Genomic DNA, 25,522 nt, shown 5'->3' on the forward strand with positions numbered 1-25,522 from the left:
TCATTTTACATTCATCAGAGACATCGGTCATCTCTCTCCTGTATTACCCCCTCTCCCGTACGCTCGGCCCTCTCTTAATTCCTCCCTGGATTAATATCTGTTTCCTCTTTACATCTTGTTCTTTTTGTCTGTTTCCTGGTTATCTTACACTTACATCTTCTTCCTTCCTGCCTAGCCTCTTGTTTTACCTCTCATGTGCCATTATCACAGTTGTTTCTACTAAACGTTAAATTTGCTTGAAACTATATCATATGTTTTTGAACAAGACATATCGTCATTCACATGTACACTGTACTGTTCAAAAGTTTGGGTAGTATCTGTAATATATCTATCAGTATAGACTGGAGTAATGATGCTGAAAAAAGTTTTAAATCAACAATTCAATAAATAAATGAACAAAAATTAGTATTTTAAAAAGTCATCTTTTTTTCTAAATTAATAGAAAAAAAAAAGAAATATGTGACAAAATGTTAAAAAGTAATTAAAATTTGTATAATACAATTTTGAATGATAAATAAAACAAAATATCAAATGATAAAAATAAGTCATATGAAAATAAACTATTATAAAAATATGTAATGTTAAAATATATTTTGAATATATAAAATGATCTATTCAATTAACATTTTTAAATATTCTAATAGAAAATTGTGATATATGAAGAATAAAGTATAAAATGTTTATGAATCCATTTGGATCCCAAAAGAGCGACCTCTGAGAAATGTCTTCCAGGTTATCTCGGTCTCTTTGTACACACTTGTAAATATTAATGAGACATGAGGAGAGCAGACTGTAGCAGACTGCGTTTCTGCTTGAATTACAAACAGGTGCGAGCTGAACGGCCTCCTTCCGCTCTCTCTCCTCTCCTGGGTTTCTCCTCAGAAGCTGTTAAAATGTTTTAATTATTGTTGAAATAATAATTTTCTCCGAATTAGGCCGATAAGACAGCTTAAAGCCGGTCTTATTAGTGCAGCATGCAGAGGGCAGTGAATTGTAAACACTACTGATATTATCGCAGGTGCTAACACATTATTGCTGTTATTTAGCAGTAATATTAGCACTTTTCTCATCATGATAACTGTAGAAACGATTAAAGGAAGATCAAAACAAGTCATTAAAATGCTGAAGTTTGATGTTGCACTTTCTAATCTCTGATTGGCTGCTCATCCTTCTTTCCATTGCAAAGTCATAATGGGATGCGAGACGTCTTTGGTGTTGCATGTTTCACATGAAGCAGCTTCCAGACTGTTGTCAGCATATTTATACAAATTTCATACGTATACCAATTTTTATGACCTGACCTATGTGAATTATGTAAACCCAAGGGTGAAAGTGCTGCATTCTCAACACTTCTAATACAGTATGCATATGAAAATGCAACATGCACCACTAGCTTATATATATGTTGTCGACAGATTTAAGGTCAGTGGTTCAGTGAGTTGTTTGAACGATTCATTAAAAAGAATCCGCTTATTAAAAACATTTGAAAGTTGAGCACATTGTACGTTTTCGTTCTGTTCCTTGCGCTCTGTTCCCTTCAACCCTTTTTCTTTTCCCTTTTTGTCTCGGTCGCTCTCTCTGTGTTTGTCTTCATCTCTCCTGTCAGCGTAACTCAAGCTGTGATGGTGCTGATGTCATCACTGTGATGCAGTGCTCGGTCTGTCTCTCAGGAGGCCGTTGGGTTCAGTCTATACGGGAGTTTCTTTAATATGCTGCCCAGTTTCGTTCATTCATCCGTCCTCTATAAATCGTCTCCCCGTCAGAAAGAGGTAGCGCATGAGGGCCAGACAGTCAGACTAAACACATTAGTGCCTGAATGTTAAAATGTCAGTGCAAAAACAACATAATGAGAGAGGAGAGCGGCTCCATTAAATTGGACGGCTCCCCCCGCTGAGAGCCCGCTGGAGGTAAACGTTTGCCCTTCATGCGGGACGTCAGCCCTGGTGCGGATGATGTCACAATGCTACATAGGGATGAACTTCCTAGCCTCACTGGGTAACGTCTGGTAATCGCTGAGCACCACGGTGTTCGATGCGACCCCTACATTTTACTTAAGTAAGGGAATAAATGACATCTGTTAATGATAACATTCATTAGTGGTAGATCATTTAATTTAATTTCATTTTATTCACTTTAAAGGCACTATATAAAAATAATAATTTATTTTTATAACTATTAATATTATTAAATCTTTAAATTTGCTATACGATATATTACAAACTCTAAGAATATGTGCCTTTGTAATTTTATTTTACACATAAGCTCCGCCCTCTCCTACTTGTGTAACACTTAACTCCGCCTCCTCTTACTTCATGTCAGTCTGTTTGCTCTGTTCTGGAGTCTGGGCGTCTGAGTCTTGTAAAGTTAGCAGCAGACATTACGACATATTGTGTCAGACACTCTTGAGGGGAAGTGATGTCATTTCGGAAGCCGCGGGACTCGTAATTAGGACCGTAAGTTCTATATGTGTCAAGTGTTTAAACACCCTCTCGTTCCCTTTCAGAACCCAAGGGTGGTAAAACACAAATACTGACCAGATCTTTCCTGATGTGAGCTGCTGTGTACTCTTTTACTGAGCAGAAGAGAGGTAGCGCTTGAAAGATGACTGAAAATCACATGCTATTTAATAGATGTTTCTGTTCAAATAGTGATGAGCTACATTTTCGTCCATGAACTTTTCACCGGCCCCCTTACTGCTCTTCCTCCTCTGTTGAATCTCAAAATTCGTCTGTATGAGATTCAGAGAGAAATCTATGCATGGTCAATGCTGCATTTTACCATCATCCTTTTCCTTCAGACAGAGTCAAAGCAGGTCATGTATTTATTTATTTTTTTACATAACGACAATAATCTGACATATTTCCAAATGACACAGGATAATTAAGGAGAAGAAATTTGATTGTTAGGGCACTTCTCTGTGACTGTTAATGAGGACCATTCATAAAATAATTAAATAGGGTAAATTTTGATTTCATATTGGAATTGGACTGTGAGGACTTTAACGTTTTTGAGTGATGCAAACATTTTCATATGTGTATCGAACTTAAAAATGTATAACTGACTAGAAATGAATTGCACTTTCCAATTCCAACACCATTTTAAAATAGCTTCAATTAAAAAGCTTCAATCAGACATTTAAAACATTTGTTTTGTAATACTCAGAAAACCATACTGACATGCTCCATTAGAAACTTGATGTTCAAATAAAATGTAGTAAAATTATACCAATGTTACTTAATTTTATATAACCAGCTAAATCCTTGCAGATATAACTTAAATAGGGTATTTCACCCAGCCCTGCTGCAGTTGACGTCATACATTTGAGGATCTGTGTTCTTTAGTTTTGTGTTTATGTTTTTGCAGGCTTGCAGACCATTTAAGTCCAAGTCTCATTCATCATATTTATGTTCCATTTCTAAAAATAATCCAGAATCTTTCTCGCTTGAATGAATTTGTGTGTGCGTTTATAAGTTAATGCCGTTATCCGTACGTGCCGGAGAGATAAAATACATCCACCTGAGTGTGTTCCAGAGAGCCACTGCGGCACACACACTCCGGCGCCTTATTACCAAGTTTCTCCACCTCATCATATTTCAAACTGTCACGTTATAGATTTTAATTTTTATTTCGAGCGCTAAACACCGGACAAACAGATGCGCTGAGAGATAGAAAGGCGGATGGAGAGAGAAATTGAGAGGAAAGCATTTGAGTGATGTTCACGTCCACTGAATGTGAGGAATTATAGCTGTATAATAGCGTCCTCTCTTCACATAATTCACAGAAGATAGTGATCTCTCTTTCCCCTCTTGCTGTTTCTCAGGCCTCTGGCCGCTGTGTTCATGTGTGCCGGATGTCTAATGTATATTGTTGTGTGCTTTCAGATGGTATCAGTGTAACAGGTCTGCCTGTCTCTAGCCCACTGCGGCAGGTCCTAAAGCCACGTGCTGAAAATAAACCAGTCGGCACTGACGCCAGCAAGAACGAATTCAGTCACGTCAAGGTAGGAATTCTGTCCTCAAGCTACATACGCTTTCTTTTTTTGCTCACTCTCTGCTGTAGGGCCATAGTACATTTGATTGCTGTAGAATGCTTGTTAGTTTAGTAGTTAGGTGCAGTGCTGTTTTAATGGTTACTTGGGTTCTTTTGACATCACACTGTAATGCCCCGGCCAGATTCAGGTCTCATTGTGAATCAGTGATGTTTAAGCCCTGTTTACACTAATGCGTTTTCATTTTAATAATAATAATAATTATTATTATTCCTTACATTTATGTAGCGCTTTTTCTAAGCACTCAAGTCACTTTACGCTTTTATTGTCAACGCATAACTTAAATGCACAACTTTTGCTAAGGTTACGAATATTGTTTACACTACTCCGGCGTTTTCCACGTTCGAAAACAGAGACTTTTGAAAATGCTGCTGACCCCGTTTTAGTTTGAAAACTCAGTTTCAGTGTAAATGGACCAAAATGGAGACTTTCAAAAACTATTGTGAAAACCATGTGATCCCCTGTGTATCCTTAATGACCGTGTAACCGTATCATGTCTCTGTCTAGTATGTCAGTGTATTTGTTTTAGCCTGACTCCCAATCAACATTTTCGGCCGCCTTGTAATCATTAGTTACTTTGAGTAACAATTCCATCTCATCATCTGTTCCCACAAAGATGTCCTTTCTTTTCCTCGCCATCATGCTCATTGTTGAACCTGCCAGGGACTAGCAACCGACTTCTTGTTTACACTTTCTCGCTCATGCCCAGTGTGCATGAATGGATATGTGACGTGTTTTCGGTCATGTAGTGTAGACTAGGGCTGGGCGATATGGAGCAAAAAATATATCTCGATATATTTTGCTATATCTCGATATACGATATATATCTCGATATCTTTACAGGAAAAATAACCCCCCAAAAACTACTGCAAAAACATATGCCAAATATTACAGGTTTAGGGCCCTATGAAATGTTTAATTTTTTTCTTCACCATATGTTTTATTGTTACCTAATTCTGTGTTTTAGCATGTGTAATTATTTAAATGCATAAAGACAACTTAATTTTTTTTTTTTTTTTTTTAAATAGCCTTATGAAATCTTTTTTCCCCTCTGAAATACTGTGTATTTAAATTTTTCTGGTTATCAAATGAAAGCATAAAACATTCATTTAATTTATCTTTTAATTATTGAAAAGTAAGCAAACTAAATTTTTTTGGTAAACAAAACGGGATTTACTAATAAAAATAAAACATGGAAGAAATGTTGTGTGATATTTCCTTAAAAAATTATGTTTGTTTCATTTTAATAGAAGTAGGCTATGTACATTCTGCTGAACAATACTAATAGATTTCTGGAAAATACTTGTCTTTAACATATAATGGAGCCAGTTGTCCTTTATTTTGAGACTAGTTCTGTAGCCTCCGGTCTGGTTGCGGACACCGCCATGTTCAATATGAGACAACACGCGAGGGGAGGGTAGACAAAATCAAGGAGTAGGGGGGCGAGCGAGCGGGGGCAAGCCCAGCACAGAGGGTAAACAAGCAATGTGGCGGAATCAGAATTAAATGTAAACAATATATCGATATATACGATATGTCAAAATCTATATCGAGTTGAAAAAAAAATATTGATATATTTTACATATCGAGATATCGCCCACTCCTAGTGTAGACCGAGATTGTTTCTGAAACACAGCTGAAACGCCAGTGTAAACGCGGCTCGTTTTAATTCTAAAGCGCCGTTTTAAAACCTAAACCTAGCAGTAGTGTAAACGGGGCCGTATTCTGTGTGTAGAACATATCAGATTATTTTGTGATTGGTCTTTTTTTTGTTGAATCATGTGTGCTTTTTTATTCTGCATAGCAGTTGTAAAACTTGACACTTTCTCCCTTTGCATTGGTCTGTGAGCAGTGGTGTCTTTCATTTGTTTCTTGTCCATGGTACTGAAGTTTGTGTCTCTGTCCATGGTACTGAAGTTTGTGTCTCTGTCCTTGGCACTGAAGTTTGTGTTTGTGTCTCTGTCCATGGTACTGAAGTCCATAAGTTTTAGCAGAAATCAGATTTGAGCTGACCTGTTGTTGAAATCTCAGTTTGTATGAGCTCAGCTTTACTTGTTGTTATTAAACAGATTGAGATTTTCTTTTCTAAGTAGTATTTAATGGTTTTGTATTATTATTCATATTTATTTTGCATTGTTTTATTTATATATATATAACTTAATATTTTATTTTATGTAGTGTGTGTCGGTGGAAGTGATATAATCAATCTAATTTGTATTTTATTTAATATTTATTTATTAATTTTTTATGTTTTATTTTTATATTTAACTTTTTTTTAATTATAATACTTATTTAATATTGTGTGGTTAAGCAGAAGTGGTATAATCAATAAATATAAATATCAATCTATATATATATATATATATATATATATATATATATATATATATATATAATCAATTCAGCGTGTAATGGAAGAATTGAGCATTATCTAAAGGACTGTTCACACTGACAGGGATCTGCAGTTGCACTAAGGATGGTGGTCATTCAATTTCAAAGTTTCCTGCAACCTAAGTGCACTATAAAAAAAAAACATTTTTCTTTGTATTTTAAAACGAGCTCAGTTAACTTGACAAGCAACATGGCATATGATAATAAATCTTTTTCTTTTTTTGAGAAATCTAAATAAATTTAATGAGATGTATGCTTAAAATGCACTACAGAGACTAAATAAACTTAATTCAAAAAGAAAACACATTTATTTTGTCTTACCCCGTTAGCAATTTTTTTTTCAACATAAACTAATTTCCGCTCCAGGATATAATTTTAAGAAGCAAGAAAACTAAATGGTGTTGAATTAAATTAAATTTTTACCAGTAGTTCACGTCATTTGTGATCAGATTTTTAAAAGCTATTTGCAGCAACATCGGGACGTCCAGCTTCAGGAATGCTCAGTAGCGACAAGCAGTAAAATAACAGTCAGTGTTAGCGGGGAATGAGACTGACAGTCCTCCATCCATGAGACTGACAATCTACTTCCATCCCTCCTGTCATCACTGCATAATTCAGTGCCATTTTCTGCAGAAAGAAAGAGTTTGAGGATGCCGGAGTGAGAGAATACAGATGCATCCTGAATGGAAGCTAGGTGAACAGGGAAGCTTGAGTTAGTAATGAGAGGGAGGAAGTGTTGAGTAGCAGGACACATCATATATCCCAACCTGAGACACTCTGAATGTTTGAATCTGGACGAGCTGAAGGTAATCATTTCTTTCCGCCTGACTGACTGTGTCCCACTGCGAATCACAACAGGAAGTGTCTTCACTGAGACTGAGACAGTGTCCCGGCCCTCACTATCTCCAAACCCCCCAACGGCTTAGCAGTGAAGAGAAGTCATCTCCAGCTCAGCTGTTTCCAGTGCAGCCTTTCTTTCTTCTTGTCCAGGGTCTGAGGAGTGATAAAGAAGACTCCTGTCTGCACTTCTGGGCAGGCTGAGCACAAAAAAAGTTCTGATTGAGGCTTTTGGAGAGGGAAGACTGGGGTTAGATACCTGAGAGATTGAGAGTGTGTTTCTGTGTGCTCAAGAAGAGGGATGATTTGCTGCTCAAGAAACATGTTTTATTATTATCAATGTTGAAAACAGTTGTGCCCATAATATTTTTGTTGAAACTGGGGTACTTTTTTGTTTCAGGATTTTTTGATCAATAGAAACTTGAAAATAATAGCATTTTTGTTTTTACAGAAATCTTGTATCATTTTAACATGACCTTTTTGCCACTTTGACCCATTTAATATATTAAAACTAATAATTTCTTTAAAAAAAAAAAAAAAAAAAAAAAAAAACAGATCTTTTGAACAGCAGTATATGCTTTCTTTTTTACATTGCTTTTACATTTATAATTATTTTTTAAGAAGTGTGTGTCCTTCCACTTTGAGCAGTTTTATGTCATACAGTTTGATTTCTATTAAAACTAGGAAGATTTTTGTTTCTTTCTTAACATTTCCCATAACATTTTTCAAGATTAATTCTTTATTTTTTCTGGTTTCCTAAATGTTTTTATGTGTAGATTTTATCATTTTACCCAGATATTCAATTTTAAACTTTGTTAATCTGTTATAAAAATATTTAATATTTATAATACATTTAAAACTAATCTAAACAAAACTAAAATTTGCATATAGTCAATTATAAACCATTTCAGTTTTTAATTTGTGAAATAATTTTTCTAAAATAATCAAAATTATGACTGGCCAACAGCAGTAACGTTGTTTTAATATTTTTCAGTATAGTCAGTATAATTGTTTACCAAGACTACAGCATCAGTGAGGGCTTGAGATCAAGTTTGAGATGTTGTGCGAAGAAAACAAATGAAGACAAATGACACTAAATATAATTTGTGAACAGAATATTTTATTGAGTCTTAGAAAAATGCATTTAGTTGGGCGTATTTAGGATGCATGAATGCAAGCTATGAGATTAGCCTCAGCAAGACAAAGGAGTTGAGCATGAGCATGAACATATTTCTTTTGAAGCCATGAAAGGCGAAAAAATAGCTTTGCAAAAATAGCTTTGGATTCAAATCCAGAAGAGCCCAAACTGGCTGGTTCCGACGCATATACTAATGTACAACCTCCAAACTCAGATTATATAAGCGACTTTCCCCAATATTGAAAATTGTCTGAAACTACTCATGATCGGGCCATTCAAGATGTAGATGATGCAGATGCCTCATTCTGATGGCACCCATTCACTGCAGAGGATCTACTACTGAGAAAGGGATGTGATGCTATATTAACCCCTAATCTGTTCCAATAAAGAAACGTACTCCGCTACATCTCAGATGCCCTAAGTGGGTGTACATTTTGGGTTCACCTTTTTTCACCTTCTTGGGTGAAGTGTTCCTTTAATTTGTTGGAAAGTGTCGTTTGATTGATTCAGTGTTTTGCTCATGGTTTTATCCCTTTAGTTTTCCTATCAAAACACAAGTTTTACAGAATGCCACATGTCTGCTGTGAAAGCATCACAAGAGATGCGAAGAATGCACGCTGCTCGCCAAGGGCAAATTTCTTCGAAGACAAACGACAGTGGATTTCTGTTCAGCTGGAATTTATGCCATTCACAGACTTCTTCAAAAACCACTCTGAACTAGCTCTGTTTAAAATGAATGAATCAAGTTAAACATGAAATGAATCGTGTCCCATTTCCAAGTTGGATTTAGACTTGCTTTCACACTCTTTGTCCCTTTTCGATCTCTTTTTACGGGATGTTTTCCTCCGTCTGTATTTTCCTGCCATTTTGTTCTCAGGTTTAGAGATGTTGAAAACAGCACACGTTGTTTCTTCATTGTTTCTTCAGCCAGACGGTGAGAAAGCATTTGAATAATTCCTCAGATGGCACTGGAGGGAGAGCGAATCGATAGAAGCTCTATTTTGAGGCCGATGTGAGTTCAGTTCAGTAGATTATTGATTTGTTTTCTGCCGGTGTAAAAACGGATCATCACATGTGACTCCTGATGGCTCCTGCGTGTGAATGTGTATGTTATGGCACCATGTGCTCATGACTGATCCCGTGACTGATTCTCCGCTGTGTTTGTGTGTTGGCAGTCATACTAGCACACACACACACACACACTTACTTGCTTTGGCTATCCTTCTTCTGACGTGGATAGATTTGCGCAGCTAGATGCCACTTTTTTTAAATTTCACATCTGCATTTGGTTTGGCAGAAGGTAGGTTTGGATTACTTATGGTTAAATCAAACCATAATGGCCTTTCTGAATGCATTCTGAACACATTACATTAATCAATAATTACAGTAAATGCAGTAAAAGTCTTGCATTGTTACGAAGGGTTTATCACACTTCCATTGCTCCAGTCTTCAATGTCACATGATCTCTCAGAAATCATTCTAACTTGGTGATTTGATGCTCATTTCAACAGTTATTATTATTGCTGTCCACTGCTCCGGGTGTGTGTTCACTACTCACTGCTGTGTGTGTGCACTTGGATGGGTTAAATGCAGAACACAAATCGTCCCTTACTTAAACACTTACATTTCTTTACCATCACTTCTGATCAGTTTGCACTCATTCTGAATAAAAGTTAAATGTCTTAAAACAAGTGACTGACCCTAAACTTTTGAATAGCAGTGTACATAAATATTAATTTCTCATTAAAAAAAGCCTTGTATAGGAAGAAAGAAGTACACCCTCCCACCTATTTTCTTTCTGTGCTACACCTCTCATACTCGTTGGGTCCAGTTTGACGTGATTCAATCTCACTGTGTGGGTCTGAGAGGTGCAGCTGGGGCATCAGGAGGCTCAAGGGGCAGTGAAATGCTGTGAAGAGTCAGTTTATGTGATCACTCAGCAGAGAGACTAAACACAAGAGCAAGAGAGAAGGGAAGATTCGTATCAGCAGCTGGAGTCATGCCCGTGTGTGTGTGTGTGTGTCTGGCAGCTCATCTGTGAGATGATGTATGGCGGTTATGCTGTAGATCTGGCTACTGTGTAAGCACTTTCAGCAGCCAACCACAGGGAATCACCACACACACACATACACGGATGCGCACGAGAAGATGCAGTGTGCTTCAACCCTCTTATCAATAGCGCAAAAAGTAATAATACAATTGGAGTAAGTCTGGGTGTATTTGCTTTGACTCCAGTACGCTTAGAAATTAAAACCCATTAAAAGTGGACTGGTTTGGAAAAAAAAAGAAGCTTAACATTCCAGTGAGAAGTGACATTAGATGCACACGTTTATTTAGCAACTCAGTCTTTTCTAAAGATCATCTTAGCAGGATGAATACTCATAAATAGGATATGACCTTTCCAAATAAAAGAAGGAATAAAAAATGAATATGAAATTAAAACTGACCCTGTTTGCATTCTCAACAAATAACTCTGATCTTATTGTACACAATTTATCAGTCTGTTTTTCTTAAGTCATAAATATATAATCCATTACAACATGGTTGTAGCAATGTCGGTTTAATGCCGACTTTAGTATTTAGTTTTGAGGATATGCTCATGAAAAACAAAATTTTGTCTTTCTCTTTGGTGCAGAAACTTGACTAACATTAATAAAAAAATAATAAATTGCTTAAGGCATTTAACTATTCACTCGCATTTCTGTTTTAGCCAATCAGGAGACAGAAGGTTGTTTAAGATGGACGTTAAATGAAAACTAAAAGTGGCAGTTCTGAATATAAACAATGAAGCACCGCCGAGACTCTGAACGCATCATCGATATCTCTTTGGAAATGCTAGCAACAATGTGCAGTGCTGCAGTGTGTGTGTGTGTGTGTGTGTGTGTGTGTTTAACTTGGACAGTTTTATTTAGACGTAGTCTTCTGGAGATTTGTGTGTAAGAAAGTACACACACAGTTGTGTATTTTTTTGTTTGTTCTAACTATAAGTGCCTACAGTGGCACAAAGGATACAATCATATCTTAGCAACTGGCAAGTGTGGCATTTTCATAGTTTTACATGGATGGCATTGACCCTCAAGAAACCAAACACACACCAGACACACCTAGCTGTCTGAATGTAGACATGCCATAGGTAACTAAATAGTAGTAACTGCTGCATATTAAACTTGTTCTATCTTCTGTCTCTAGTTAGGACTTGAATTCAGATCACTGTGTGTTTTGTGTTTTCTTGCATGTTTGTGTATATGTGTGTATGCATTTGTTAGTGTTTTGAGTATCTGTGTAAGTGCGGTGGAGCTCTTAATTTCTGGAATCACTGCAAAATAAATCACCTCTGGAGTCCTGAATATGAGTCTGCATGCGGAATTGGATTTAAAGGGATAAAAAGATTATGTATTACAAAAATGCTCTTGAGTTGCAACCCAAAACAAACATTCAGCACAAGCGGTAGTCCGACTGGCAACAAATAATTATTTCCGTTATGTTTTGAGCTATGTTTGGAATCAGTTTGACGACTCCTTCACTGTATTAGTTTAATCAGTCTGAATCAGTATTTTACTCACTGAACCGTTTTTTTTGTTTTGTTTTTTTTACTGTGGTGTCAGTGTTTATATATATACATACAGGTGCTGGTCATTATAATTAGAATATCATCAAAAAGTTGATTTCACTAATTCCATTCAAAAAGTGAAACTTGTATATTATATTCATTCATTAAACAAATACTGATATATTTCAAATGTTTATTTCTTTTAATTTTGATGATTAGGACTGACAACTAAAGAAAATCCCAAATTCAGTATCTCAGATAATTAGAATATTGTGAAAAGGTTCATTATTGAAGACACCTGGTGCCACACTCTAATCAGCTAATTTACTCAAAACACCTGCAAAGGCCTTTAAATGGTCTCTTGTTCTGTAGGCTACACAATCATGGTGAACACTGCTGAATTGACAGTTGTCCAAAAGACGACCATTGACACCTTGCACAAAGAGGGCAAGACACAAAAGGTCATTGCAAAAGAGGCTGGCTGTTCACAGAGCTCTGTGTCCAAGCACATTAATACAGAGGCAAAGGAAAGGAAAAGATGTGGTAGAAAAATGTTTACAAGCAATAGGGATAACCGCACCCTGGAGAGGATTGTGAAACAAAACCCATTCAAAAATGTGGAGGAGAGTCACAAAGGGTGGACTGCTGCTGGAGTCAGTGCTTCAAGAACCACTACATACAGACGTATAAGACATGGGTTTCAGCTATCACATTCCTTGTGTCAAGCCACGCTTGAACAACAGACCGGGTCAGAATCGTCTAAAGACAAAAAGGACTGGACTGCTGCTGAGTGGTCCAAAGTTATGTTCTCTGATGAAAGTACATTTTGCATTTCCTTTGGATATCAGGGTCCCAGAGTCTGGAGGAAGAGAGGAGAGGCACACAATCCACGTTGCTTGAGGTCCAGTGTAAAGTTTACACAGTCAGTGATGGTTTGCAGTGCCATGTCATCTGCTGGTGTTGGTCCACTGTGTTTTCTGAGGTCCAAGGTCAACACAGCCGTATACCAGGAAGTTTTAGAGCACTTCATGGTTCCTGCTGCTGATCAACTTTATGGAGATGCAGATTTCATTTTCCAACAGGACTTGGCACCTCCACACAGTGCCAAAGCTACCAGTACCTGGTTCAAGGACCATGGTATTCCTGTTCTTAATTGGCCAGCAAACTTGCCTGACCTTAACCCCATAGAAAATCTATGGGGTATTGTGAAGAGAAAGATGCGATATGCCAGACCCAACAATGCAAAAGAGCTGAAGGCCACTATCAGAGCAACCTGGGCTCTCATAACACCTGAGCAGTGCCACAGACTGATTGACTCCATGCCACGCCGCATTGCTGCAGTAATTTAGGCAAAAGGAGCCCCAGCTAAGTATTAACTGCTGTACATGATCATACTTTTCACATTCATACTTTTCAGTTGGCCAAGATTTCTAAAAATCCTTTCTTTGTATTGGTCTTTAGTAATAATATAATTTTCTGAGATACTGAATTTGGGATTTTCCTTAGTTTTCAGTAATAATTATCAAAATTAAAACAAATAAACATTTGAAATATATCAGTCTTTGTGTAATGAATGAATATAACATACAAGTTTCACTTTTTGAATGGTATTAGTGAAATCAACTATACAGTATTGTTCAAAATAATAGCAGTACAATGTGACTAACCAGAATAATCAAGGTTTTTAGTATATTTTTTATTGCTACGTGGCAAACAAGTTACCAGTAGGTTCAGTAGATTGTCAGAAAACAAACAAGACCCAGCATTCATGATATGCACGCTCTTAAGGCTGTGCAATTGGGCAATTAGTTGAAAGGGGTGTGTTCAAAAAAATAGCAGTGTCTACCTTTGACTGTACAAACTCAAAACTATTTTGTACAAACATTTTTTTTTTCTGGGATTTAGCAATCCTGTGAATCACTAAACTAATATTTAGTTGTATGACCACAGTTTTTTAAAACTGCTTGACATCTGTGTGGCATGGAGTCAACCAACTTGTGGCACCTCTCAGCTGTTATTCCACTCCATGATTCTTTAACAACATTCCACAATTCATTCACATTTCTTGGTTTTGCTTCAGAAACAGCATTTTTGATATCACCCCACAAGTTCTCAATTGGATTAAGGTCTGGAGATTGGGCTGGCCACTCCATAACATTCATTTTGTTGGTTTGGAACCAAGACTTTGCCCGTTTACTAGTGTGTTTTGGGTCATTGTCTTGTTGAAACAACCATTTCAAGGGCATGTCCTCTTCAGCATAGGGCAACATGACCTCTTCAAGTATTTTAACATATGCAAACTGATCCATGATCCCTGGTATGCGATAAATAGGCCCAACACCATAGTAGGAGAAACATGCCCATATCATGATGCTTGCACCTCCATGCTTCACTGTCTTCACTGTGTACTGTGGCTTGAATTCAGAGTTTGGGGGTCGTCTCACAAACTGCCTGTGGCCCTTGGACCCAAAAAGAACAATTTTACTCTCATCAGTCCACAAAATGTTCCTCCATTTCTCTTTAGGCCAGTTGATGTGTTCTTTGGCAAATTGTAACCTCTTCTGCACATGCCTTTTTTTTTAACAGAGGGACTTTGCGGGGGATTCTTGAAAATAGATTAGCTTCACACAGACGTCTTCTAACTGTCACAGTACTTACAGGTAACTCCAGACTGTCTTTGATCATCCTGGAGGTGATCATTGGCTGAGCCTTTGCCATTCTGGTTATTCTTCTATCCATTTTGATGGTTGTCTTCCGTTTTCTTCCACGTCTCTCTGGTTTTGCTCTCCATTTTAAGGCATTGGAGATCATTTTAGCTGAACAGCCTATCATTTTTTGCACCTCTTTATAGGTTTTCCCCTCTCTAATCAACTTTTTAATCAAAGTACGCTGTTCTTCTGAACAATGTCTTGAACGACCCATTTTCCTCAGCTTTCAAATGCATGTTCAACAAGTGTTGGCTTCATCCTTAAATAGGGGCCACCTGATTCACACCTGTTTCTTCACAAAATTGATGACCTCAGTGATTGAATGCCACACTGCTATTTTTTTTGAACACACCCCTTTCAACTAATTCAACTAATTGCCCAATTGCACAGCCTTAAGAGCGTGCATATCATGAATGCTGGGTCTCATTTGTTTTCTGAGAATCTACTGAACCTACTGGTAACTTGTTTGCCACGTAGCAATAAAAAAATATACGAAAAACCTTGATTATTCTGGTTAGTCACATTGTACTGCTATTATTTTGAACAATACTGTATATATATATATATATATATATATATATATATATATATATATATATATATATATATATATATATATATATATATATATATATATTATTTTTTTAATATGTATATATATATATATTATATTTCTGAAGGATCATGTGACAATTAAGACTGAAGTACTGACTGATAAAATAGAAGTATAGAATATAGAAATAGAACAGTTTCTTAAATTGTAATAATATTTCACAATATTACTGTTTGTACTGTTTTTTTTTATTGTAGTGTATAGAGTTATTAATATATATAGATACTGCAGATGACAGTGGCTTTGAGAGTATTTTTTGTGTAGTGTGTGTCTCAGTCCATGTGTATAATCTGGCCAAGCAAACCGAACAGATTTCCATGTGCTTACACACACACACACACACACACACACACACACACTCACACATGCTTGTGTGTGTGTGATATGATGGATGGCTCAGTCTGGCTTGTTTGTGTTTTACATGGATGCCAGCGTGTGTGTGTGTTGGGCATCAACAGCTGGTTTCTTGGCTGTCAGCGTGTCAGAATGTGTGTAGGACAGCAGGCTGTCATTGAGACACAGGTTTGAATGGGCTTGGTTTGCTTCATTGCTATCATTTAGTTTAATTCAAACAAGTAACTATATTGTCCTGTTCACACACCACTGAACTGTATTGGACATTTAGTAGACAGATTTAAGGAGTTTTTTCCTCAATAATAATAATAATAATAATAAGTATTTTATTTATTTATTTATTTATTTATTTATTTATTTTTATTATGATTATTTACGATTATTAAACGCACAGAGAGCAGTGTTGATAAGTGAGTGAAGTGACATTCAGCCAAGTATGGTGACCCATACTCAGAATTTGTGCTCTGCATTTAACCCATCCGAAATGCACACACACAGAGCAGTGAACACAAACACACACACTGTGAACACACACCCGGAGCAGTGGGCAGCCATTTATGCTGCGGCGCCCGGGGAGCAGTTGGGGGTTCGATGCCTTGCTCAAGGGCACCTAAGTCGTGGTATTGAAGGTGGAGAGAGAGCTGTTCATGCACTACCCCCACCCACAATTCCATCCGGCCAGAGACTAGAACCCACAACCCTTCGATTGGGAGTCCAACCCTCTAACCATTAGGCCACGACTTCCCCTAAAACACATCTGATAACCTGCTGTTATCAGGATCTGACCACATACACACAGACACTCTTCTATTCAGGCTATCTGAAAAATAGGCTGTAAAAATGAGAATTCCCTTCCTTTACATCTTTCGTATACACTGTATCTATAGTATTCTGTCTTTCTCTAGAGAACAGCTATGACTATGACTAGTATTTTAGGCTGATTTTGAGATGGATGTGACAGTCAGACAGAGGTTTTATTGTTATTTAAGCTTCTCCTGTTGTATTTTCCTGTAGGTTGAACCTCTAAACCTCTCAAAATCACAATTAGTCTTTCTCCTGCTCTTACAGAACCATATTAATCGACTGTTGAATGATATGTTGCAAAACAAGTTATTTTATAAAAACATTTTTTTTGGAATATTTAGAAAATGGCATCAAGTGTGTTTGTTTGTTTGTTTTTTCTTTATTTTAATCTCTATTTTGTTTGTTCATTAGTTAATTCATATGTACAATCATTAGTGTAAATCGTTTTTGTAGAATTTATTTATTTTTATGGTTTGCTCATTTCTTAATTTGTTGGTCCATGTATTAGTTTATTCATTATAATTTTTTTCATTTGTTCATTCACTTTTTCAATTTGTTCAGTCTTTAGGTTGTTTGTTCATGTATTTCTTCAATCATTCTTTCTTTCATTTGGAGTTAGCATTGTTTATTTAATCATCCGTTCATGTATTTGTTCATTTATTAATGTGTGAAATTCATTCATTCATTCATGAGTTTGTTCATTTCATGTTTGTTCTTTTTTGTTGTTATTCAGTTGTTTGTTAATTTGTAGATTATTTAGAGTCATTATTTTATTAATCCATCCATTTTATAATTTTATAATATGAAATTGATATCATCACATTCAAATATGGCCTGGACTAGATCTAACTTTCTCTTTTATCTCAGTTCAGTGCTGCTTTATTAGCACGACTATTGGAGTACAATATTGCAAAAGCATTTAGGACTCTCTCTCTCTTTCTCTTTCTCTCGGTCTAGTAATGGTCTGTAAGGAGGATGTAAATTAAAATGTCAGAGATCTTTATGAAGTGTATTGGATTTCACATCCTCCTCTTGTAAGCCATAAAACTCTGGGGTCTTAATAACCGTTAGGACATGACGGAGGGGCAGCGGGCGTTTCAGACAGGTTAAACGAATGTCTGCGTTCGCATGAGCAGAATATTTCTGTAGTTAATATTCCAGTGGTGCAGCGGTGATATTTGGGCTGTTTGAAAGTGTTTGACACTCTGTGGTGATTCTGCAGTGATCACCTTCACCTCTCACTGGAGCTCTGAAACATTCGTCCATTTCACCCTGAAGGCCTTTGCTGTATGTTAAAAAAAAACCTAGAGATCTTGTTTAAAACGCGATTTCGTTTTAGTACATCTAGGAGTTTCATTTACGTTTTACTGAGTCTGACTGCATCTTATTTCAGTCATTCAAATATATGTCAGTTCATTCATTGCTGGTTTATCCATTATTCTCCATTCTTGTATGAATGCCTCTTATTTTATGTATTTGTTTTTCATTCGTGTGTTCGTTCATTCATTCATTCGTTCATTCGTTCATTTTACATTGTTGATTATAATTTATTTGTTAGTTCAATCATTAGTTCATTCATCCACTCATTTTTTCATTTATTCTTGTATTTATTAATTAATTATTTATTTAATTGAGTTTAAATCACTCATTTGTTTATTTGAAGAGTTTGGTTCCAAAACGTGATAAACGCCATTTAAAAAATAAAAGAGTTTCCACCAAAATCAGTATTGTATCTGGTCGGTATTGAAAAGTTGTTCATTTTACGCAAAATGCATTTTTTCGCAGAGTTAAAGGTCATGTTTTCTCCCTTTTTTTTCCAAACCGCGCCAAATACCATTCTCCCTTTTTTGCAGAATGCATATATCCGCTCAACTACTCACAGCTTACCATTCCACGCACTGTAAACAGTAACAACCAATCAAAGCGCACCATTTAATGCGCTCTAAATAGTAATGGTGGCACCCTAGTTTTTCCTCATCTACTTTGAACTTTATGATCAACAAACAGGGGCTGCATGATAAATCACCATGTGATTGTACATAGATTACTGACAAGCTATGCTATAATCACATTCATTAGATGAATCACATTCGATTATGAACACAAAATTGCCTAGCTTGTTAGTGTTTTTATTAATGCCATTTATGTTTTTGTTAATATAGCACATAACACTGATCAACTGAATGAATGTAACATGGCAAAGATGAATGCACTTTCGGAAGTTTAATGTAAGGTAAATGTAATTTTGGAATTTCTATATTCATATTGATTCAATGGATTTATTGCATTTTGGGGAAAAAATTATACAAATAATATAAAAATAATTTTTTTAATAAATATTTGAAAAACAAAACCTGGATTTTAATTTCTAATATTATTATAACCTAAAGATGCTATGTGAAAGTTTGAAACAGAAAATAGTGGTTTTCAGTCTTGCCACTTTCTTGGTAAAGAAACCATATTTTACTCAAATTAATCAAAATAGATTTATTGCTTTTTTGGAACCAGACTCTTCATTTGTTTATTCATACATCTGCTTGTTCATTCAAAGATATGTTACTTTTTTGACATATTTTGTTTGTTTATTTATTAATATTTTAGTAGGTATAGTTTGTTTATAATTTTTTTTTCTTATTTGTTGATTCCTTTTTGGTTTTGCATTAATTTTATTCATTGGTTAATTTGTACATTCATTAGTTTGAATCATATTCTTATGTATTAAATATTTTTATGTATTTTCATAATTTATTTATTGGTTTGCTTATTTGTTCATGTAATGTGCATTCATTCTTTGATTTGAGTTCAGTTTTTTTTGATTGATTGATGGATTCATTCATTCATTCATCCGTTCGTTTCTTCATTAATTGTCTTTATTTGTTCATTCTTTTTTGTTAGTTTGTTCATTAATTCTTTTATTTATTATTAGTTTGGTAATTAATTAGAATCATTATTTTATTTGTTTATTTATTGGATTGCTCTTTAATTTATTCATTCATTTTTTAGTTATATTGTTATTCAGATATATGTATTTGTAAATGTTTTCAATTGTACATTCATTTATTTCATGGTTCTTTCAATAGTTTGTTAATTCATTTGTAGAGTTGAAGCATTTTAAATAATTCATTACTTTCTTTGTTCATTCATTTATTTCTTCATTAGTTCTTCAGCATCAGTATAGAAACTCACTGTGACAGCACATCTCTCTCTCTCTCTGTCCCTCACTCACTCACTCTCTCTCTCTCTCTCTCTCTCTCTCTCTCTCTCTCTGTCACTCACTCACTCACTCTCTCTCTCTCTCTCTCTCTCTCTCTCTCTGTCCCTCACTCAGTTTATGGTTTGTTCTATCTTTAGCTCTCTGTGTGATTGAAATAGCTTCTCTCTGGAGGCCGGCAGCTCTGTGAACACACACTCAGTAGAGCGTAACGATTGAACGGGGTGAGGTTTCACACAACAGGAGGGTGAATGTGGAAGACTCCAGTGGGCCCTGCAGGAAAACCCTACAAACCCAAATACACGCACACTCGTGTGTTTGTTTCTCTTGCTAGAAAGCATAACACACACACACACACACACACACACACACACACACACACACACACACACACTCTTTTTTTGTTCTCTCAGAGGTCAGAATAATGAGGCCAATGAGATCTGTCTTCCCTTTAGATCTCTTTCGTCTTCTGTTCTTCCTCGTTCTGTAGTTTTGTTGCCTCCTCATCTTCTCTGACTCAGAAGTGATGGTGTCATTCTCTTAAGATCAAGCCCTGCTGGAAAACATCGGCCACCCTGAGATTGTGACGTGTTTCACAACTCGTATGTATGGATATGAATCTGTGAAACTAGCCCCTATAAATGGTTATTTACACAAGAATGATGAGATTCCACAAAATGGCAAGCTCCAGGCTGGCTTGTTTTATGCCATTTCTATGCACAGGATTTCATCAGTCAGCTTTCTTGTTTTGGGTGGTAGATAAAATGGATCCATCTCTATACTGTATACCTTTATATTTTAATGTTTATGTCCATCTGTTAATTTAATTCATTGTTTCCCTATAAAGTGCAAACTATATTTGTTCTCTTGCATAGTTCTCTTAATTGTTTATTCATTCACTTATATTTTTTAATACATGTGTCCTTAATTTTCTCATTCATTATTATCTATGCTCTATATTGTTTTGTTGAGATGTTTGTTTGTTCATCAATGTGATGAATCACATGATTCTTCCAAAAATAATTCTAATATATTGATTTGATGCTTAAGAAACATTTCTTACTATCAGTGTTTAAAAAAAAAAAAGTTGTGCTGCTTAATATTTTTGTGGAAACTATATCTTTTTGTGTATATATATCTATTGTATATGTCTTCACATTGACTTTTGCCAGTGCATCTAAACAGTGCATCTGTTCATTCATTCATCCACTCATTCATGTTTAGCCCCTTCAGAGAACATGTTTAAACACAAGCTTAAAACATGTTTGACTGCTTTTACATGTTTTATTGGGTTGGTTATTGTCAGAATGCGTGACCGAGTGGACCAGAATCCAATACTTGAGAAGTCTGATGGTGTGTCTGCATGAAAGCAGTTTTCTGTTTTGATGGTTTTTGCACAGCGATTGCACTTTTGAGCTCCATTTGCGTGATGAGATGGCACTTTATTTTAAACTGTTTGCTCTGGTGGGGTCTGCTAAGACGAGGCAAGATGAGTGACAGCGATGATGGAATTTTAAAAGGTTTTGCTGTTGCTTTTTAAGCAGGAAATGCACTTTAAACCATTTTAAATAATGTTTACATGATGCTCCCCCTTTTAAGTAGATTACAGAGATTACAGAGACATGGGGAAAATGGGAAAGTTTGTTCTGAAAGAATCTGCAGTTCTGGCTATATGCAGTTGAGCAGAGAAAGCCAAGATCTCTCTCTTTCTCTCTCACACACACACACACACACAAACACACACACACACAGTTTCTCTCAGCCCCAGGACTGACTCAGCTTCTTCTCTCTCTGCAGTTACTCCATTCAACAACTTCCTCTGTTGTTTTTTTTTCACACAGTTTAAATATTTTGTTCTTTTTTTATGCTAATATTTATCTTTGTTCTAGCCATCTAGATAAAAACTCAGCAATTGTGAGATATAAATTTATAAAAGATTTGAGAGGTCGCAATGACCTATTTTTTTAATTATTGTATTCCATGGCAGAAACAAACAAACAAAACAAACAACAAACATAATTGTGAAATGTAAACTCAGAATTGGGAGAAAAAATGTAAAAGAAAAAAAGGTTTATATCTCACAGTTCTAAGTTTATAATAAACCTTGCAATTCAGACATTGAGGGAAAAAGTTGTAATTACTTGTTGTTGTTTTTTTTTTGTACTGGAATTATTCACCCTTCAAACCGGACTATCTTTCATTTGTGGAACATAAAGTAAGAATCAGAGCTGCTTTCTTCAGTACAACTAAAGCAACCATGAGTGACCAGTGGCATTCAAGCTCCATAAAGGACAAAAAACATCACAAAAGTGCCAAACAGTATTTCATATGACCTGTGCACTATACTTCAGGTCTTTTGAAGTCATAACATCTTATTTGGGTTTCTCATACAAAGCTATCAAATGACTGGGGACAGGGCACAAGATTCAGGGACTGTACCTATTACAGAGCTTTTATGGCGCTTTCATGTTATTCTTCAAGAACCACACAGGCCTCTACATGCTTTCATGGCGTGAAGAGTTTGGAATGATGTGAGATATGAGTAAACAATGACCGTTTTCAATGTTAAAGGGATCATAAGCTGATTATGAGCAGCCATTTAAGATTTGGGATTTTCTTCAGTTGTAAATGAATTGGTCTGTGTTTAAGATCCATGATTCATGTTTCAGTTACTGATGTGTTTTATTCTGTCTGTCTCTCTGTAGACGCTGGAGGCTGTGTTGACCTTTAAATACAGCGGAGGAGCCGGTCAGGTGGAGGGCTACTACCGCGAGCTCAGTCTAGGGGTCAGAGTCGATGTTGAACCTTCAGTTTTCTTCACGCGAGTCAGCACTTTACCTGCCACCAGGTATCAAACATTTCATTTACTCTATGCTCAAAAGGCAAGCCAACATGTCTTAAAAAGACCTTTTTTGCACCTACAATTGAAACACTATTTTTTTTCAGTTCGAAATTACTTAAAAAGAAAAAAGTTTCAGAGTTTTTCATTTTAATATCATATCAGTTAATAGGTCACACCTTCAGTGTTTTTATTTTTATTTTTTATAATACAGTTTCTGAACTAAAATATTTGTAGCATTTTTTAAAATCCAGTTATGTTGATGATCAGGTTTTCTAGCACAAAAATCAGGTTTTTTTTCTTTCTCTCTGACACCTACAATTAAAAAACATATATTTTTTTCTGTTAAAACTTACTCATAACTTTAAAAAAGTCTTTGTACAGTTTCTAAAATCATGTGTGTATCTGTTACAATTTCTCTACTTCACAGTTTGAACCATCATAGTTTCTTAACATTTTCTGAAACTATTTATATCATATTTTTTAAAAGTGCAGTTGAATTTTACTCAGGTTTTCTTGCATAGAATTCAGATGTAATTTAGTGCATTTTGTTCTATGACAAAAGCACTATATTTGCAATTCAAACTGAGAAAAGAAAATATGGATGTTTTGTTTCATTGTACAGTTGCAATAATGATGTTTGTAATTGTGAAATTATACGTGAATCAGTTATAATTTCTGCACATATCTGCATAGTTCGCACTGCCATTCTCTTGATATCATAACAATATCATATTTCACATTGTATGTCAAACCATATATATACACATATGATTTGACATGCAATTTTACAAGCGAGCCTGAATCTAGGAGAGTTAATAAAAGCAATAAAACAACATATCATCTCAAATGGAATATAAACACTGTAAACAGTTTAAAGACGAATAAGATTGTGATTATGTGGGCAAACAGCATCAGAGCACTATGAAACCTCACTGTACAAACACACTGCCCTGTAACGGTATAGGTGATAATTGCTTTATCAAGTCTCATCTGCTGAATGAATACAGCCGCAAAGGTCTTTTACGAAGATGCCACTCACAGTGCAGTGTTTAGTGTGATGCAGCAGAGGTGGTTATGAATGACTGCTGTTGAGACGGAAAGATGGAGAGAGGGACAGACAGATGGAGATGGATGGAGAGAGAGAGAGAGACTGATCACACCTTAGTAATGACCACTTGAAGTGACTCATTAGCTGTAATAATATCAGCTGTCTCAGTCATCTAGATCATTTATCATTCCTGTCGGATGAATCGGCTGCTCACACACACTCTCTCTCTCTCGCTGCATTACTCTGAACATTTCTCTCTAATACACTCTGGACCATACTGCATTTAGCAGTAGCCAGGTATTTTTTAAATGCTAAGTTTTTATGAAATTATTTTTAAGCATCCTTATTCAGTAATCATGAAATCTAATGTAACTTATAGGGAAACTACTTTAAAAGAATAAATCAAATATTGGTTTGACTGTCAGTGTAGTAGAGCTGTTGTAAATTATGAGCAGATTTTTGCTTGGTTGCAGTTTCAAAGTAGCTTCCTCAGCACCGCTCTGCGTGCCTCATTCTGAACTTTATGGCCGTAAACCTCAGATTATGATTAGCTCATTTGTCCACACAAGTCCAAGAAAGTTTTATTCGGCCAACTGGACACTGGCCAATAACAACAGCGGCACATATAGAAATAGAAAGTCCTGCTTGTGGGGAATGGGTGTGAAATTTTCAGCAGTCGGTTGGTGGATGGGTTTCTCTGAAGGCTTCGGGTGCTCTAAGAATAGCAGCACTAAATGTGAACACACCTCATTACATCCCTACGAGGACAACAGGTTTATAAAAGCAGCGTGTAATGTCTTTATTCATATCTAAAAAAGCCAAAAAGGCGTTATAGGTTAAGATAAGACTATAGGAGTTATAATAATATAATATAATATAGTATAAAATAAATATATATATATATATATATATATATATATATATATATATATATATATATATATATATATATATATATATATATATATACTCCTTATAACTCCTACCTTAACCTATAACGCCTTTTTGGCCTATATATATATATATATATATATATATATATATATATATATATATATATATATATATATATATATATATATATATGTATGTATGTATATTATACTATAAACATTATTATATAATATATTATAATTATGTTATTATATAATTGTCGGCTTAAAACACATCTCTTCCATCTTTATTTGACCCTCTAACTTTAACACTCACTATTCTAATTCTATTCTTTAAAAAATCTAACTACCTTTCTAATCTTTTTGTATTCTATTCTCTTTTCATTTATTATGCAATTGTATATATATATGTGTGTGTGTGTGTGTGTGTAAAGACCTCTAACTAGCTTGCTCTATTCTTTTATTTTTTTTATTCTATCTGTTTTCTTTTTATTTATTATATTAGTTAAAATCCCATGCTACGTGTACAGTGTTAACCTAACTGAGACTTGTTATAGCACTTATATATCATTGCTCTTTTTGTTGTTTTTGATTGCTTCCACTGTCTTCATCTGTAAGTCGCTTTGGATAAAAGCGTCTGCTAAATGAATAAATGTAAATGTAAATAATACAATTCTCTAAATGACTAAATAAAAGTCATAAAAATAAAAATAACATAATAATTATCTTAACTATACTAGTAATTTAAAATGATTATTTATTATGATGTATATAAATAAATTATTATTAAATATTATTTAAAAATATTTTACATTACACATTTAAATGAAATATTGTTGATTATGGTCTTCTTAATTTAATTTTGTTATCATTTTAGTGTACTTTTTAAGAATGTATAGTAATTTATTAAAAGACAATATTATTAATTATAGTAATATTGATATTCAATAATACAAATTTTATTTCACTTTCATTTATTTTTTTTTTATTTTTATTTTTTTTACATTGGTGTATTATACGATATACTACATTATGTTCTTGTGTTGTTTTTACAAATCTCTCTCTCTCTCTCTCTCTCTCTCTCT

The 25,522-nt window shown here is 35.2% G+C and overlaps 1 protein-coding gene across 3 annotated transcripts in view; it reads left to right on the forward strand.

The window, feature by feature from the left end:
- The window catches only part of LOC113062388 (trafficking protein particle complex subunit 9), a 182,545-nt gene that overhangs the window by 90,846 nt on the left and 66,177 nt on the right, over positions 1-25,522 (forward strand). For all 3 annotated transcript variants that reach the window (XM_026232210.1, XM_026232214.1, XM_026232213.1), the window contains 2 exons: positions 3,882-4,000; positions 22,360-22,502. In XM_026232210.1, the coding sequence (XP_026087995.1) occupies positions 3,882-4,000; positions 22,360-22,502 (262 nt within the window). The remainder of the gene's footprint in view (positions 1-3,881; positions 4,001-22,359; positions 22,503-25,522) is intronic.

This window comes from Carassius auratus, chromosome 44, assembly GCF_003368295.1.
Source record: "Carassius auratus strain Wakin chromosome 44, ASM336829v1, whole genome shotgun sequence".
NCBI lineage: Eukaryota > Metazoa > Chordata > Actinopteri > Cypriniformes > Cyprinidae > Carassius > Carassius auratus.